The 18,139-nt window shown below is 43.6% G+C and overlaps 2 protein-coding genes across 4 annotated transcripts in view; one reads left to right on the forward strand and one right to left on the reverse strand.

Annotated features, from left to right (window-relative positions):
• The first annotated feature begins 432 nt into the window (after nucleotides 1–432).
• The window catches only part of LOC309396342 (killer cell lectin-like receptor subfamily B member 1B allele C), a 55,677-nt gene continuing 37,970 nt past the window's right edge, over nucleotides 433–18,139 (forward strand). The window contains exon 1 of the mRNA XM_081961400.1: nucleotides 433–613. The gene's annotated coding sequence lies outside the window, so the exon portion shown is untranslated. The remainder of the gene's footprint in view (nucleotides 614–18,139) is intronic.
• LOC309396199 (cholinesterase-like) lies at nucleotides 3,062–17,208 on the reverse strand. Of its 3 annotated transcripts, none has more exons than XM_081961104.1 (6): nucleotides 17,101–17,208; nucleotides 10,286–10,355; nucleotides 6,617–8,141; nucleotides 5,502–5,656; nucleotides 4,793–4,842; nucleotides 3,062–4,110 (listed from the first exon to the last, which is right to left on the reverse strand). In XM_081961104.1, exons 3-5 carry the CDS (start codon nucleotides 8,113–8,115, stop codon nucleotides 4,796–4,798), a joined length of 1,701 nt encoding a protein of 566 aa, XP_081817230.1. In that variant the 5' UTR covers nucleotides 8,116–8,141; nucleotides 10,286–10,355; nucleotides 17,101–17,208; the 3' UTR covers nucleotides 3,062–4,110; nucleotides 4,793–4,795. The 3 variants fall into 3 exon arrangements, with proteins under 3 accessions (XP_081817230.1, XP_081817231.1, XP_081817229.1); XM_081961105.1 differs by lacking the exon at nucleotides 17,101–17,208 and adding an exon at nucleotides 12,759–12,791; XM_081961103.1 differs by lacking the exon at nucleotides 17,101–17,208 and adding an exon at nucleotides 12,512–12,699.

Raw genomic sequence — 18,139 nt, forward strand, 5'->3', positions numbered from 1 at the left:
AGAGTCCAATAATATTAGGAGTTTTGGTAACAGCTTTAAGGTTTGATGACTCTTTGGTGGAGTTTCGCATTCCATTCTCATGTTCATGTTGTTGGATCAGCCAGCCTGTTCCAAACTGGCACCTCTGGTTTCTGTCATCCTGTCATCCCCCTTCCCTACATCCCCATTCTCCCCCTCCCCGCATTTTATGGCAGGATGCCAGCACAGCATGGGTGGGTTGCTCCCGGTTTGCACTTGTACGCCAGATTTACGTCAAATTTACCTTACTTTTTAGAACCCCTTCGTCTGGTGGGACAGTACCGGAACGCTCCCTCCCACCTGCCCCCCCCATTGCTCGCTCCCCCCGCCCACTCGCCCACTCGCTTGCCCCACCCATCCACACCATGCTTGCCCTGCCCAGCCAAGGCTCCGAGGCTACAGGCGTCCGGGGAGGTGGGAGGGGGATGCTGCCTGTCTGCCTGCCCCCTCCAGAAGAAGCCGGGTGGGCCTTGGGACGGTCATCAGCCCCCGCGCCACTGCCGTGTGCCCATTCTGGGGGCGCAGCACCTGCCCGGACGTGGCTGCAGCGGGCAACAGGACGCGAAGGAAAGGCCGTCCAGTAGAGTGTTCTGAGGTCAGTGAGTTGACGGGGAGGTTGCGTGGGACTGGAGGTGGCAGGGAGGTGGGACATCGAGGCCACCCTGGGTGCCTGCAGTGCAACGGGACACGGCAGTTGCTGGGCGGCTGCTCCTTTGTGCCCCATTGCCAGCAGCAGTTGGCGTTCTCCTGCCGATCTTTCCTCTCTGGGAGTCCGGGTGGGCCCTGGGTGGGTCAGCAGCCCGCGCGCCGCCACCATATGATGCTCTGGGGTGCAGCCAGGAAGGATCACTAGGAGAATGCCAACTGCAGCTAGAAGTGTCCCCAGGCCAGTGGGATGGTGGGGAGATTGCGCGGGGCTGGACTGGAGGCAGCAGGAAGGCAGGGGTCGAGGTTACGCCCCCGTACCGCCGAAAAAAAGAATATCCCGTCGTTCTGGAACTGGACGCGAGGTAAGGGAAGCAGGTCTTGGGAGAGACCTTCCGTCCCCCTCCGGAGAGCCCATGCCAAAAGAGAGGAGACGGGCTGATTTGAAGGCGGGGGAGCGGGCAGTTTAGTGGCCCGCCTTCTTTGCTAGTTCGGGCGGCTGGAGAAAGGAGGCATGCGATAGCCGAGGGCGAAGGTCCTCCCCTTCGCCCTTAGTGGCGTGGTTGCTTTATCACATGCTCCCTTTCTTTCTCCGCCTGCCCGACTGAGCAAAGGAGGCTCCGTCCAGCCCCAAACCGCCCGCTCGCCCGCCTTCAAACCAGCCCGCCCCTTCACCTTTCGGCATGGGGTCTCTGGAGAGGGAGGGAAGGTTCTTTCCAAAAACCGGCTTCTTTCCTTCCCTCCTCCGGCTGCAAAACAGACATTTGCACAGCGGCAGTTGAAGCACAATCATAGGAAGTCAGTTCTGACTCTTCCTTTCCCGAGCATGTCCCGTCGTTGCTGGATCCGGCGTGGCGGTGATGGCAAGAAGTGGCTGCCAGCAATGCTCTCAGCAATGGCAAGAGTCCCGCCACCACGGCGGATTCAGCAAAAGCGGCCCCAGCAACAACGGGACATGCATGTGGAAGGGAGAGCCAGAACTGACTGCCCGGAACTCAGCTGCTGCTGTGCTTCAGCCGCCACTGTGAAAATGTCTGTTTTGCCAGCTGGGAGGCTGACAAGCTTCCATTTCCCCGTCGCCGCTGAACTCTCTGGGGCAGAAGGTCGCTCCCAGCCAGGAAGGATCTGCAGTAGAAAGCCAACTGCAATGGGATGCGAAGGAGCGGCTGCCCAGCAGAGCTGGGGGCTCGAGGCGGCAGGAAGGCGGGGGTCAAGGCTGCCCTGGGTGCCTGCAATGTGACATGGCAGCTGCCGGGGTGGGAGGTCGTGAGATGCCCCCCGCCCGCTCCGTGGCCGATTCGGGTCCCGCTTGAAGGGACCACCGCTTGAAGGGACGGGCGCCGGGTCTTCCTGACGTTGAGCACACCGCCGCTAGGAGCGTCCGCAGAGAAATCCCATTGTGGTTAATTCGGCTGCGAGAACGGGTCCCCGAAGGCAGGGTGTCCTCTGCTGCCGCTGCTACAGCTGTTGCTGTCAGGCGCATCCACGCAGGACAACTCCCCAGCGTGGCACAGTTCTAGGATGGCGGAGAGCCAAGGCAAGTTCTCCCCCCACCACCGCTACTGCTGCCGGGCGCGTCCGCGCAGAACTTCCCAATGCGACGTAGTTCTGGGATGGCGGAGAGCTAAAGCAAGCCCCTCCACCATCTATGTGCCCAGACCAGGTGTGTGTGTGTGTGTGTGTGTGTGTGTGTGAGAGAGAGAGAGAGAGAGAGAGAGAGAGAGAGAGAGAGAGAGAGAGAGAGAGAGAGAGAGAGAGAGAGAGAGAGAGAGAGAGAGAGAGAGAGAGAGAGAGAGACTCTTTGGGGAAATTTCCATAAGAGAAGAGAGAGATCAGCTGGCTGCATTGTTAATCTGAGGGGACATCCAGCTTTAACTTTCCTTTTCATCCCAAATTGGTGAAATAGTAGTTATTCTGAACTGGTGATGGAAAAGGATGAAGTGAGGGGCCAATCTCTTGTATGTATGCAATATAAAAGCATTATTATGTGTGCCTTATGTGTCTGGATAAAAAGAACAGCTTGAGAGGAACAAATATTTTATCAACTCAGGTACCCTATCAGGTTTAATACTGTTTGGACAGAGATAGCTAGCTAGGTAAATAGAGATAGATAATGATAGATAGATAGATAGATGATAGATAGATAGATAGATAGATAGATAGATAGATAGATAGATAGATAGATAGATAGATAGATAGATAGATGATAGATAGATGATAGATAGATAGATAGATAGATGATAGATAGATAGATGATAGACAGACAGACAGACAGACAGACACAGACAGACAGACAGACACAGACAGACAGACAGACAGACAGATATAGAGGAGGGAGGGAGGGAGTAAGTTCCATTTCTGAATCCATTTTCCAGCATGGGAAATATTCTTCGAAATTTTGTAGTGAATCCAGATGAACCCAAAAATACCTTTGATATTTACAGGGTGGACACCATTCACAATCTTTAATATGTCAACATTATAGAAAAATTAGTTGTTATAGTCCATCATCTTATATCCAGAAAGGATCATGAGATCAATAATGTTTTTATATTGCATAGATACAAGAGATTGGCCCCTCACTTCATCCTTTTCCATCACCAGTTCAGAAAAACTATTTCACCAGCTTTGGATGAAAAGGGAAAGAAAGAAAGAGGAAGGAAGGAAGGAAAATAAGAAAGGAAAGAAGAGAACTCATGACCACAATTGAGCCCAAAATTTTGGTTGCTAAGCAAGAGCGTTGTTTAGTGAGTTTCACCACATTCTACAAGTTGCCCACGCCCAGCCAGTCACATGACTGCCAAGCCACACCCACCTGGTCACATGACCGCCAAACCACTCCCAACCAGTCACATGGCCACCAAGCCACTCCCACCCCATCACATGGTTGCCGAGCCACTCCCACAAAACAGACCACACCTACAGAATAGGTTTTAAAAAATGTTGAAACCCACCACTGCAGCCAAGCGAAGTAGGCTGAAGCCATTATTTATTTGTTTGTTTGTTTGTTTATCAAACATGTACAAGATAACAAGCATAGGTATGAAGATAAACATGAAGTAAATATAGATAAATTGGGACAGTAAGACAGGGATGGTAGGCACGCTGGTGCGCTTATGCACGCCCCCTTTACAGACCTCTTGAGAATAGGGTGAGGTCCACAGTAGACAGTTTGAGATTGAAGCTATGAGAGTTTGAGGCTGTAACAATGGAGTTGGGTAGAGCATTCCAGGCGTTGACCACTCTGTTGCTGAAGTCGTATTTTCCACAATCGACTTTGGAGCTGTTTACCTTGAGTTTGTATCGATTGTTTGCCCATGTATTATTGTGGTTGAAGCTGAAGAAGTCATTGACAGGCAAGACGTTGTAGCAGACAATTTTGTGTATTATGCTTGATCGGACCGCAGGCGGCGCAGTTCCAGATTATCCAAGCCCAAGATTTCAAGCCTGGAGGCATAAGGGATTCTATTGTGAGTAGAGGACATTATGATGGCAGACCTGACAAATTCACTCATATTTATACATTTGAAAATGGAGGGGGATTTATATGCATGCATACACATTGGTAATTAATAACCTAACTGATCTCAAGTGACTTCCTGTCCTTCTGTCATCTAGAGAGGACAATGGTCTTAGTTAGAAGAAATATTTGCATCTTGAGATTCAGGGGTGCCTATGGGAATGTTCTGATAGCATTTATCACTGGGCTACAAGGACATATCCCTAATGTCTCCATTTGTCTATTAAATAGTCCCATTCATCTGAAAACTGATCCCCCCCCCCCCCAGGCTGAATTTCATTCTCATGCTTTCTCTTTCTCAGCACTGCATGATTTCTCTGTAAGCTACTCTTCGTGGCTCATTCCTTCCTTCCCCTATGCCCAAGATCTGTCATTGTTTATGCTGAGATCTAGAGGTTTCTCCAGGTTCCTCTTCCAAAAAGGCCATTGGCATCAGCTTGGAGAGCTTCCACTCCACACAGCGAAGCTGAGCCACAAAAGTGCTATTTAAAAATGGTTTGGAATGCCGATGTGAAATTACTATTTAGAAAGAAGTCTAGCCCCCTTCTGAAATCATCCAACTTGATCCCAATTGCCGGCCATTACTACAACCAAGCACTGGATTCCTACCTCCTATCTTCTTCCTTCTTCAGATGAAACAGAATCACTTTCGGACTTCTCTGCAGAACAAAGAAAAATGAAATATCAAGATAAGGTGTACATCTTATCACTAGAGAATCTGAATCTAGAAGTAGGATTCTGAGGATTCCATGATTTATGGCATAATATATATTTATTAAATATATATATCAAAACATTATTGTTTTGGTCAGCCAGATGTTTAGGATTTGACATTTTTTGTCCACCTACTCTGTCCTTCCCAAAAATCTGGGATGGGCAGATATTTTTTGATGATATTAAAGTTACCATTGCAGGATGTAAGCTATTCCAAATAGAGCTGCCTTTTGCAATTGACTGAGAGGGATTTTGTCAATGACGTTGGTCGTCAAGTGGTGAGCCAGATGTTTTGTGATTCGTTATTGTTGTCATCTTTATGTGAGCAACTAAGGCTTACTTAGCGGACATTACTTGAGACCCAACTCTTGGGATGTCATGAAATATGCTTGCTCTACAAAATTTATCACTAGCATTACAAAATTGCTCAGTGTAAAATCAAATGAATATGCTTCAGCAAAGAGTGGCAATAAAATCAATTTTTCGAGATTGCTCTATGAGTGAGATGGGTGATCTCTATATCTGATATATAAATGAGTTTTAAAAACATATTTTCCATCAACCATTACTCCCTTCCAAAGGCAGAATTAATAGCTGAACTTACGTGTCTCTTCAGCCTTTGACAAAAGGCTCTTTAAAAAATCACAGTGCTCTACCATCCTTTCCTGGAATGGCTCAGTATTAAGAAGGAAGAAATTCTGCTTTGTGGGATTATAGAGTGGCCACTCATCCTTGCTGGCCACTAACCCAGTGGGATTCCTAAGGAGGAAGAAAAGGACATTGATGGAAACGAATCAAAGGGAGAACCAACCTAGAAATAAGGAGAAATTTCCTGACAGTGAGAACAGTTGATCAGTGGAACAGAAGTTGCCTTCAGAAGCTATGAGTGCTTCATCGCTGGAGGTTTTGAAGAAGAGATTGGTTGGCCACTTGTCCAGAATGGAATAGGGCTAATTCTAGTTGCCTGCTTGGCAACTGCTTGAGCAGGAGGTTGGGCTAGAAGACCTCCAAGGTCCCTTCCAACTCTGTTATTCTGATGTAGCTCTTTTCCAAAGAGACTGGTTTTGGCTTGGTGAAATCTCTTGTGTCTCCTCCTTGCTGATCCGAACCCAGGTCAGTTCCTCGTAGACTCTTGGATCTGCCAGTCCCAATTCATTCCCCCATTCCTCACACCCCTGGGCACCCTCCATCTTGTGAGTTTCCCCTTTACTACTTATTCCCTTGCAAGCCTTTGCTCATTGTCTTAATGGTAGAGTGACGCTCTGTTTCTCATCTCCCTTTTGCCTTCTTTATTCCACTTGGAGAAATAATGTACCCTGGAATAGGTGTGATACCACTGAACTCATAAAAGAACAATTATCTATACGGGACATTATTAAGAATCCTTAGAAATTCAGGGCTGTTTCCAGTACAGGTAGTCCTTGACTTACAACTATTCATTTAACGTCCATTTAACGTGCACCGAAAAAAGTGACTTACAACTGATCCTTGCATTTATGATTCACTTAACAACTGTCTTGCTTGGCAACAGAAATTCTAAACCCAACTGTAGTCATAAATCATAAACTGCTTGTATTAACACAACCTGTAAACATATGGAAAGGAAAAGCGTGCATTACTTTATGGCTGCATTACTTTAGATATAAAGTGCATTTGTTGAATGGAATGGGTTTTTTTGGATTTAAAATAGAGATTTTTGAAATAAAGTGAACCACTTACCCAGTTCTGGCAAACTCTGCCCAGTAATGCATCATCTTACGGCTCAGTCTGGCTTCAGCCTCTGGGTACGTTTGATTGACAGGCAGCACTGATTCAAGGGTTCCAAAAACATAAGGAACCTCAGCACCGTGAGTTGCCCCAACCCATTCAGGCCAAATTGACCACGGAGGGCGATGTGTGAATAAATAGGCATATACGGGACTCCCAGTTTTCCTGATATTTCCTGCAGCTTCCCTACATGGGCATGCATAGATCCAATCTGTATAGAAGTGGGACAGAGCGGAGCGGAACTGTGCTGGACCATGATGTCCTTCACTGTACCTCAGTGCAATAGCCTGAACAACATCTTCAGTTGCATTTGACACTAACAGCCGTATCCCTTTCAGAAGCTGCTCCTGATTGATGAGGTTGTGGGTGATGTTAGGGAAAATATAGGGGACAAATGTGGCTGCTTCATCAGAGGTTTCACCTATGAGGACTGGTTTGACCTGAATTTGTCCCTCCTCCATCAGCTTTTCTGGTTCACCAAGCAAAAACTCCCCATCTGTGGTTGGCCTGAAGGGAAAATCCAGAAGGAAGCCTTTGGTAGACATAGCTATTTCATGCCGAATAAGTTCAGAAACATTTTTGGTTTGCAGACAATGCCCTATGCTGATATTATTGTCCTCGGAGCAACCTAGCAGATCAACAAATTCCAGAGATAATTGTTCGACTACCTCAGGAGACCTCCAAGCCCAGAAGGCATTGGCTGTTCCGCTCTGGATCACCGCTTGGGCAAAAAGGTCCTGGCTTTTTGGTGCGAGAAGATGGAGATTCATACAAGCTCCTCCAGCACTGTGGCCCAAAAGGGTCACCCGAGAAGGATCTCCCCCAAAGGCAGCTGCATTCTCTTTTACCCACTTCAGGGCCAGCTGTTGGTCCCATAAGCCTAGGTTCCCTGGCGCAACTGGTGGCAAGTACAGAAAGCCCAGGGCTCCCAAGCGATAATTGATGGTGACCACAATGACGTTCTCAGTGGCAGCCAAGGATGCCCCATTGAACACGTCCACAGAAGACGTGCCGAATGCATAACTCCCTCCATGTATCCAGACCAAAACAGGCACTGGTGAAGTAGGTTGTGGGTGTGGCACCCAGATGTTGAGGGAAAGGCAATCTTCTGACAGTGGTGTTTTAGGAGACCATATATCTGCTTCGGGGGCACCCCGGAAAATAAATTGAGGACAGGAATTGCCAAAATTGGTGGCCTCCAAGGTTTGACTCCATGGCTGATGTGGAAGAGGTTTCTGGAGACGCAACTTCCCCAGGGGAGGCTCAGCATAAGGAATGCCTAGATAGGCTGTCACAGATCCAGGGCCAGCCAGGAACTGCTTGCCCTTAATAGGGCCACTGCTGGTTATGACCACTGTGTCTCCCTTAGATGCAGAACTGGAGACTAATGGAAAGGGAAGGAGGAAGAGGAGGAGGCAGCACAAGAGAGACGGGCATAGTAGACAAGGCATTGCAACAGTAGGACGAGTCGGTTGACCTGGAAAAAGTTACAACCAATATGAGATTATTCCAATACTGTATAAGCACACCTTACGCCAACTCATGATTACTTTATTGTGATGGTGGGGCTCCCTTTTTGCTGAGGACATCAATGGTGAGCAGGGAATGACTTAGTCACCTCTGCCCCTCTCCATGATGTATCTCCAACGTTCTAGAAGAACCACTTAAAACTCTTGATTACTGATCCCCTTGCTCAGGGAATGGACAGTTTTACACAGAATTGCTAGTAGATCTTCTCCAGGATTCCCAATACAGTGTTGTTATATATTATCTGTGTTCTACCTTTCTAACTTATTCAAGAATCCTATTCTGGAACATGGTGCGCTAAGCCCTATCTTGTAAATTATGATATAACTAAAATAAATAACAATGTAAAATTACCCCAAATCAACATTTTTACTGCTCTGATCTTGTTTTAAATCCACCCACCATGTCAAGCCAGAAGAGTCACTGAAACCTAGGGTTAGATACCAGAAACATTGGTAATGGTTTACACCAAGGTCCTCGGTGGGAACAGAGATTCAATCTGATTGGTCAAAGGATCTGACAGCTCCCTATAAAAGGGCTGCTGTCAGACTGAACCTTTGCGGGACTGTACATAGCTGACTTGTGCTAATAAAGAGCTGTTTGTTACTCTGAAGCCTGAGTGTGCCTTCTTTCACCCGATCTAACACCTAGGATTACCACGGTAAGTGTGCCCTCTTTTGGGTATGTTGTGCAAGAAAATTTCTTAGAAAAACCAGTTATGCTAAGAATGGCAAATAAGCAAAATTGTAAAGCATCAGGAAAAAAAATGGAGAGAGCTAATCTATAAAAGGCTATAAATCAGTGTTTCTCAATCTTAGCAACTTTAAGAGGTGTGGACTTTAAGTCCCAGAATTTTGGGAGTTAAAGTCCACACATCTTAAAGTCACCAAGGTTGATCAATAATGTTACAAAAAGTCAGGTACAACTGAAAAGATGAAGAGCACACTTTCAACTTCTCCTCTGAACCCAGTAACTCTAATCACCATGGAATTTCCTATTTTCTTTCACACAAAGGCTAGCCTCAGAAATATTTTTTAGAACAGCTACTTTTCCCCAACCCAAGGGTGCCAAACCCCTGGACCATGGCCCACTACCGGGCCTTGAGCCTTTTGGGACCAGGCCATGGAGGTGGCAGGTGAGTGTGTGAGCATGCACGCATCCCCACTCACACAAGCAGCATGCGTGTTCCCCTCTACAACACACACCTGACGATCCACAACTGAAAAGGTTGGGGAACTCTGCCCCAACCTTAATATTTTCCCATCCACACACGCTTTTCTCAGCAAGTGCTCTAGGCTGCCTAAGAAGCATTTCTGTAGACTTCCTGAAGAAGGCCTAACATTATTTGTCCTCGAGGAGCAAGACAGACTCCAAAACTGAACAAATTGTCAACTGTACAGCCAGCAATATTAAAGCAAAGCAAAGTAGAAATAATACCTCCCATCCCATGATGTATCCAGTCCAATTGGACAAGTGTTTTAGGAAATGCAATTCTAGCAGCATCTACCTAGAGGAATATCCCACTGCTTTTTAACGGGTCTGTTACATATTGATACTGGAGCAATAGGCTCCACCAAGGTCCTCCATTCTGGTGGGAGAATACTTGAAGCTGATTGGCTGAGCCGTCTGACAGCTCGCTATAAAAGGGCTAGCTGTCAGACAGGATAGAGCTGGATTTGTAAATAGTTTGTCTAATAAAGAGCTGTTGTTTGTCACTGAAGCCTGAGTCCTGTCTAATCCATCCACAGGGTCTATTTAACAGGGTCTTATTGCTAGATAAAGATGGTAAAAATTTGCAAACACATATCTGAGCCCAGAAGAAATGGCAGCCCACTATGGGCTTTCTCTTTCTCTTCACTGCTTTTCTTTTCAACTCTTGCTCTCTGTGTCTCAAACTCTACAGGCATTTCCTATTATGGCTGAAGAAATGGTTGTCTCTTTAACGTTATGTTTAGCCTGGAATAGAACTACCTAGCCTAAATAGAATTAACCAGCCAGAAAAAAAATACGAGAAATTCTAGTCTCTTTCCTAAAAATCATCTTCTAATTCTCTGGAAAAAAAATGTTTTTCAAAAATTGTGCAGACGTACTCACCTGTCAGATTTAACGGGACTAATTGTTATTTGAAGGAAGTAAGCAGCTTCAGAGATGATCAGGCTGTATCCTGTTTACAAAAAAAAAAGGAGAAGAAGAAGATCACAAAAAGAGGAACTTTATATATTGCAGGAAGGTGCATTGACCAACCGGATTCTGTCCATAAAGGGGAAGGAAGCTGAAAGTATTGACAAAAGGCTCCAAAGGAAAAAACAGAAAAACTTCCTTCAAATGGGGTGAGAGAACTTCCGAGCAAAGGACAGTCTCTATCTCTGGTGTGTAACCTGCAGCCTTGAAAAGAGCCATTACAACATCTGTCCAAATTTCAAAGCAACTAAAGAACCTGAGAGCAAATAACAAATACCAGGGGTGACCCTAAATTGGATGATTCTAAAAATGTGACAAGCCTAATTTATGAGTTTTTAGTATGCTCTTCTCTTATTACTACAAATATTAGAAATATATCAAGGCAAATTGACCCATCTCATTAATTTGAATTTGACCACTTAATTAAATGGCAACTGATTTTTAAATGATAAAAGGTTATGGAATCTTGAAATCTAATCATAGAATAATAATAATACATCTGTGATTTCACATTGTGATATAGTCGTTGTCATCATCATCATCATCATCATCATCAGACTGACTGGCATTTGGCCTACAACGCACCTGACATAACAATAGTTGAAAAGAAAAAAGTATGGTTCATTGACATTGCAATACCTTGAGATGCACGAATTGAAGATAAACAGCAAGAAAAAATCACAAAGTACCGGGACTTGCAAATTGAGGTTGAATGACTGTGGAAAAAGAAATCAAGTGTTGTCCCGATTGTAATTGGAGCCCATGGAGCAATACCCAAAGGGCTACCTCGCTATTTGGAATTTATCGGACTTGAACATTCTGATTTTACAGAAAACCACCCTACTTGGAATAGCTTATACCCTCCAACATTACCTTTACAGTTCCTAGGTCCTTGGTTAAGACTCTAACTGTTCAGCTACCAACCAGCCCAAAAGGCTGTGAATCTTACCAATGATTAACCAATAATAATAATAATAATAATTGGAAAAACAAGGCTATGCATAGCCAATACTTGAAAAAGTATTGAAGGCAAAGCTGACCAAAAGCTAACTTGGAACTGGTTAAGATCAGGAGTACTGGAAAAAGAAACAGAAGGCTTTATTTTGGAAGCTCAAGAACAAGCCTTAGCCACAAACTACATGAAGGCAAAAATTCAACATGTTACCACCAACTGCAAATGTCGCCTCTGTAATGAGAAAGATGAGACAGTAGACCACTTGATCAGTGGGTGCAGCAAAATTGCACAAACTGACTACCTACAATGCCATGACCGCGTTGCTAAGATCATTCCCTGGAAATTGTGCCAAAAGTTTGGATTTGAGTACAGCAAAAACCACTGGGATCATCAGGTTGAGAAGGTTTTAGAGAATGAGAAAGTAAAGATCTTGTGGGACTTCAGAATCCAGACTGACAGGCACTTGGCCCACAACACACCTGACATAACAATAGTTGAAAAGAAAAAAGTATGGTTCATTGACATTGCAATACCTGGAGATGCACGAATTGAAGATAAACAGCAAGAAAAAATCACAAAGTACCGGGACTTGCAAATTGAAGTTGAGCGACTGTGGAAAAAGAAATTGTCTGTTGTCCCAATTGTAATTGGAGCCCTTGGAGCAATACCTACAGGGCTACCTCGCTATTTGGAATTTTTAAATTTATCAGACTTGAACATTCTAATTCTACAAAAAACCGCCCTACTTGGAACAGCTTATATCCTCCAACGTTACCTTAACAGTTCCTAGGTCCTTGGTTAGGACTTGAGCTGTTGAGCTACCAACCAGCCCCAAAGGCTGTGAATCTCATCAAAGATTAACCACGCAATAATAAACAAATTCACCATCAATCAATTGCAAAAGGCAGCTTTACTTGGAACAGCTGATATCCTGTGACGATACCTCTAACATCATAAAACATCAGTTTCTGCCTATCCCAGGTCCTTAGGAAGGACTTGATAAGTAGACAAAAATGCCAAATCCAGTCTGAACATGTGGCTGACTGTGTGATGAACAAGTAATAACAAATGTCTAATCCAGCCTAAACATTCACCTGACTGTACTTCAAGCCATAATATATTAAATAATACATTTAATTCAAGCCATAATTCAGTTAGTGAGTCTTAGGCAAAAAGGTACTTACAGAATCTTGTTGGCTTGTACACTGTCAATGGCAATGCTTGGAAAAAGATGTACTGGTGCTATGTAAAGTGCTCAAAACACTTTGATTCACATGTCGAGATGACGCATTGGAGAATGCTTTCATATGCTAACCTTCTCTCCTACCCTTTTATCCTCCCCTCCCATTCTAATTATACAAAAAACAAGGAACAAAGAAATCAACTCTTTTGTATTTACACCCACGAGGAAGCTACATGAAAAGAACATACCAGTTCTGAGAGTAATTCAGAAATTTTAGATGCTGCTTATACAACTGGACCTAATTGTAAAATGAAAATAAGTTTCAGTTGACTATCCTGTCATTTCACAATCCACATTCCTCTTACAATAATCTAAATAGTTTAAAAAACTTGATTGAGCAAGCTGGTGAGCAATTCTGGGAGTTAAAAATCCAAACATTTTAAAGTTGCCAAGGTTGAAAAACACTTATCTACAGGAACATTTCTCAATCTTTTTATCCTAGAAGAACCCTTATAATAAATTTCAAGTCTTAAAGAACCCTTGCATAAAGATCACCAAAATATGAAAACATTGCAATACAGTTAACTTCTAACCTAGATAATACATGTTTTACAAGAGCATAGCAACAGGCTAGCAGCTAAGTTTCAGCGCTTAAAAATGTGCATAAGGGTGAGCAATAGCATGCTACAGTGATGGTGAACCTATGGCATGCATGCCCAAAGTGACACACAAAGCCATGTCGCCCGGCACATACAGCTGTGCCGGTTTGTTTTCTGGGTTTCTGGCCCACATGAGTGTGTGATGATCAGCTGTCCTTTGCATGCATGGCAGTGCCAAAAACCGGTGTGTGCATGTGTGATGCCCAGCTGATTGTCGGTGAGATATGTGCACTAGAATCCGGAAGTTCTGCTTTTCTGGAGTGCAGCCATGACAAGAGTGTGTGTACACACTCATGTCAGGGTTCCAAATAGCATCCAAAATTAAATCAGAGTCCAAGGCAAAGTATTGCTCAAAGTTCCATTTATTAAGACAGCCATGTTGGCACATCTGGGGAAACCCGAATCTGAGAGCTTCCCGGTTTTCCACACCCAGTTGAAAGTTCAAGATCTTGCCCCCACACCCACATGTCCATCACATGGTCCAATCTTTCACTGCCATGCTGGCAGTTCCACCCATCCAATTCCGGTCAGGTGCAGAGGTGCAAAGACAAAGGATGACCTTGGCAATCTAAAAGGAATTTTATTTTGGTTACATCACATCCTACTCCTTAGTATCCTCCTCCCATTTCCCCACTATAGAAACAGCATAGTAGATAGAAGTGTGGCAGGCCAAAGATCCAAAAAGGTTGCAGGCCTGACAGTGCAATGTTTCTGTGTAACCTTTTTGACACTCAGTGCCGAAAAGGTTTGCCATCACTGGCACAGTGCAATGTGCAAAGTTTTTAAAAAATCAGATTTACAGGGTTTTTTTCTGTCACAATCTCTTGTAGAATCTCTGGGTCTGAGGAATCCCAGTTGAGAAACGCTGCAGTATTAATATCCTAAGAATTCCCTCCAAACTCCCCCTTCAATTTTCAGATTGGGATTATTCGAAAGTAAATTTAGTACCGGTATATTGATAAGGGTCAAAATTATACATCTGTTCCAATACCCTCCAAATATGGTTTGCAAACTTTAATATAGGAAATACAGAATAATTTTGATTAAATTCTGACGTGATTCAAGAAAGGTCATGCAATATATTTCTAACTGCGTCCATAGTGGGTTTTGAATTTAATTGCTTGGATTCTTTAGAAAAATAGTGGTCATACCAGTATATATGGCCAATAAAAAAAAATGAATGATGGAAAAAAAATTTTTAATCCTGTTATTGTATTCTAGCTATAATTAAGAAAAAGAAAATTTAATGGTTTGTCATTCCATTAAATTGATGTCACGTAATTAATCAATAAATAAATATGGGGATTCCTCCAAATCTATATATCTCTATATATTAATACATAGAATACTTTTATTTTACAACTTTTACTTTTTCCCAAAATCTCCCTAAATTTTAACCATTTATTTATATTTAAATTTATCTGAGACCATTTGAAATAAAGGCAATTTAAGACATCAAATAAAGCCCGTTTTTAGATTTGCATGAATATGTTAGAGGCTAGAGGAAATTTATGTAACTAATTATCTGAGTAACATAATAATATGCCAAAGATTTATCAATTTATTTGGGTATGGAGCATTTATAGTGTAACAATGAATAAGACTTATTGTATTATTGGCATAGAGAACAGTTTATGATCAGCTCAGCTTTGTTTATGCTCAGTGGGACTTTGATAGAGGTCAGATAAAACCAGTCAATTCCATTACACATAACTTAATGTTGATAAATATTGCTATATTGAACATTTGTTTACACATATCCTGCCTTTAATGTTTTTATAAATAACTCAACATACCTAATGCTCATTTTTGTTGTATTTTCCCCACAACAAAAACACTGTGAGGTGGGTTAATGACAGGCCCAAAGTCACCCAGCTGGCTTTCATGCCTAAGGCAGGCCTAGTACTCCAGTCTTAACCAGTAGACTAAGCTGGCTTTCTAACATAAACATATTAAACATAAGAGGAAACTAAGGACTTCCTTGATAAGTTTCATGAGACATCTTAATTGGTCAGTAAACTATCTTGGTTGAAAGCAGTGATGGGATTCAAATAATTTAACAACCGGTTCTCTGCCGTAATTATTTCTTCCAACAACCAGTTCACCAAACTGCTCAGAAAGTTAACAACCGGTTCTCTCAAAGTGGTGCGAACTGGCTGAATCCCACCACTGGTTGAAGGATGTTTGAATCCAATTAACAAAAACAGAAAGCTCTCTGTATTTTGTTCAGAAATATGCTTTGTATTGAAGGGAAATAGTAATAACGATATAATAAATAATACTAGAATATAATATACCGGAATACTAGAATTAGTAGAAACTTGTTATTCTGTAAGCATTTGTTTCCTGTAACACATATACAACACATTATGCCTTTGTATTTGCATTTCCTGTTTTTCACCTGCCATCCGCTGCCTGGCTCTTACACTATCTAGGATTAGGGCTGCATACTCACCCAGCAGACAACTAATTTACACCTTTGATCTGGCACTGTGTCACTTGCGCACTGTGTGCGCGTGCACCATTCAATGTAAATTGTTCTTACGTTGTCATGCCCCAGCATATAATTTGTGTATGTATTGTTGTTGCTCAGAACAGTGTGAAAAACAGTCTCTAGTCCCTTTTTTTCAGTGCCACTTTAACTTTGAATGGTTAATAAATGAACAGTTGTAAATCATGGACTATATGTATAATCCGGAGCACCATTTTCCTTCCAATCTGCAGCATCCCAAACTACAAGAAACTAAATCCTGGGAAGAGAGATTGGCAGAACTACAAATATACACTTATAACACTTCACCAATCTCTGCAAGGTGGGCCAGAGAAGTGGGAGAGCTAACTCTCTTGCTCCCAGATTTCAGACCACGGGATAATGAATTTGAAATGCAGGGAGGCAAATTTTGTTGTTGTTCTGTCACTACATTGTGTCCGACTCTTCGTGACCCCATGGACCATAGCACAACCCCCCACCACCATCCTCCATCCACTGTCCCCCAAAGCAATCTTAAATTCATACTCATTGCCTCAATGACACTATCTAACCATCTCATCCCCTTCTCCTTTTGCTTTCAGCTTCAGCTTCAGTATTTGTCCTTCCAAAGGACTGTGAGGGTTGATTTTTCTTTAGGAAAGGAGGCAAATTAAGGAAGGGGAAAAAACAAAATGCACTAACAGTAAAATCATTTCCCCATGTGGAATGAATTCAGGGTGGGATCGGTGTGTTCCAGGAGAGGCTAGAGAGCCATCGGTTGCCATGCACTGGAGAACTGGTTTGTTATCTTATTTTGTTTCAAAAATATCCTAAATCCTGGACCCATCTTTTCGCTCTCTTTGGAAAATAAGGTAATGAAGCTCACTCAACCATCCATGTTAGGGGACCAAATGGCGATTAGAACTGCCTCCAGATCACCCCCCCAAGAAATGTGCCACTAGGAGCACTTGAGACATGAGCGAATTTACAGCTTGTTAAATCAATCCTCACCAGAACGAGAGGTCCAGCTGCGATATTTGCAGGGCTGCTGGCTTTCTTTGGCTCTGTCTTTCCTAAGTCCTCCCTCTTTCCATTTGAGCTTTTTTGCAAAAAATAAATAAATAAAAAGCGGGTGCGATCGGGAAATAGAAATACTGTAGCTTTCTTTGGAAACAGAGAGGCTGCCTGAGTCCAGGGTGAGACATTTGAGGTGTTAATGTTAAAACTTTCCGCTGGGAAGAGGGGAAATGGGTCAGATCGTTACTGGCGTTTGCTGCAGACATTTATAGCAAACCCTGAAACATTTGCACCTCCCCCCAAAAGGATCATTGTCAGAAGTGGGATTTGAACCCACACCTCCATTCAGAGACCAGAACATCCAACACTGGGAAGGAGCGAGCCTTGAGACTGGCGCCCTAGACCACTGACATCTGGGGAAAAAGATTTTTTGAAAGCACTTACCTGATTGTTCCTTTGCTAATTCAGTTGTGTACATGCTCCGGATCTCCCGTAATTTGCAGGTGCTCCCCTTCTTTGTTACAAGGCGTCGCCTTTTGGATATTTATAGGAAAAAAAGGCATGTTGCACAAACCAAACCCAGTCATTTCCTTGTGAACAAAAGGGGGAAAACATGCAGCCTGGCTAACCGCTCTTTCCTCTTACTCAATTATATATAATTGCAAAATCAAAATTATTTGTCAGATATTGAAGATACTTGCAAAAATGTAAAACAAAGCCACTCTTCTTATTATTAGTATTGTTTAAAAATACAGGGGGTACGGCAGAGGTGGTATTCAGCTGGTTTGCACCGGTTCGTGGGAACCGGTAGCGGAAATTTGGCCTGGGTCACCAAACCGTTAGTGACCTCTGGTTGGCCACATCCCCGAACTGGCTGGCTGCCCACTCACTGCTCGCCACTCGCTCGCCCTGCCCACCCGCTCACAAAGCATATGAGTCATTTCTTCCATTCAGTGGTCCATGAAAGTACAGTAGATGCAGATAATAAAGTTGAAAAAAAGATGAACATTTTTACAGAATTATAGATCTATTGAGGCCGGGCATGACAAGGAGTGGCTGGGAGGGAAGAGGCCAGGTGTGGCACCTCTCGACATGAGTGATGTCGAGTTGGCCATGCCCACCCAGTCACATGCCCACCAAGCCACGCCCACCAAGCAAGCCATGTCCACAGAACCGGTAGTAAAAAAAATTGAATACCACCACTGGTGTACGGTTTTATTTAATAACTAATAACTAATGATTTAATCCTATCCTAAAGTCTTAAGGCTGTCAAGTTTGAACACCCCTGGGGTTTTTTTTCTAAAGGGTTAGGGGTGTGAGGGTCTTGTAACTTGACAGCTTTAAGACTTGCACACTTCAATGCCAGAGTTCCTGAGCCAACATGACTGGAGGAGGAATTCTGGGAGTTGAAGTCCACAAGTCTTAAAGTTGCCAAGTTTGAAGACCTCTGCCCGAGGGACAAAAGACAGCTGGATGATCTTGA

The sequence above is a fragment of the Natrix helvetica genome, assembly GCF_964273705.1.
Source record: "Natrix helvetica genome assembly, chromosome: 1".
Lineage (NCBI taxonomy): Eukaryota > Metazoa > Chordata > Lepidosauria > Squamata > Natricidae > Natrix > Natrix helvetica.

Coding starts and splice junctions, on each gene's coding strand:
- LOC309396199 (XM_081961104.1), bottom strand. CDS start 8,115: ATGCCTTGTCTACTATGCCCGTCTCTCTTGTGCTGCCTCCTCCTCTTC. Junction 5,657..6,616: donor GCAGAGTTTGCCAGAACTGG/GTAAGTGGTTCA, acceptor CTTCCTCCTTAG/GAATCCCACTGGGTTAGTGG. Junction 4,843..5,501: donor GTCAAAGGCTGAAGAGACAC/GTAAGTTCAGCT, acceptor TTTGTTCTGCAG/AGAAGTCCGAAAGTGATTCT.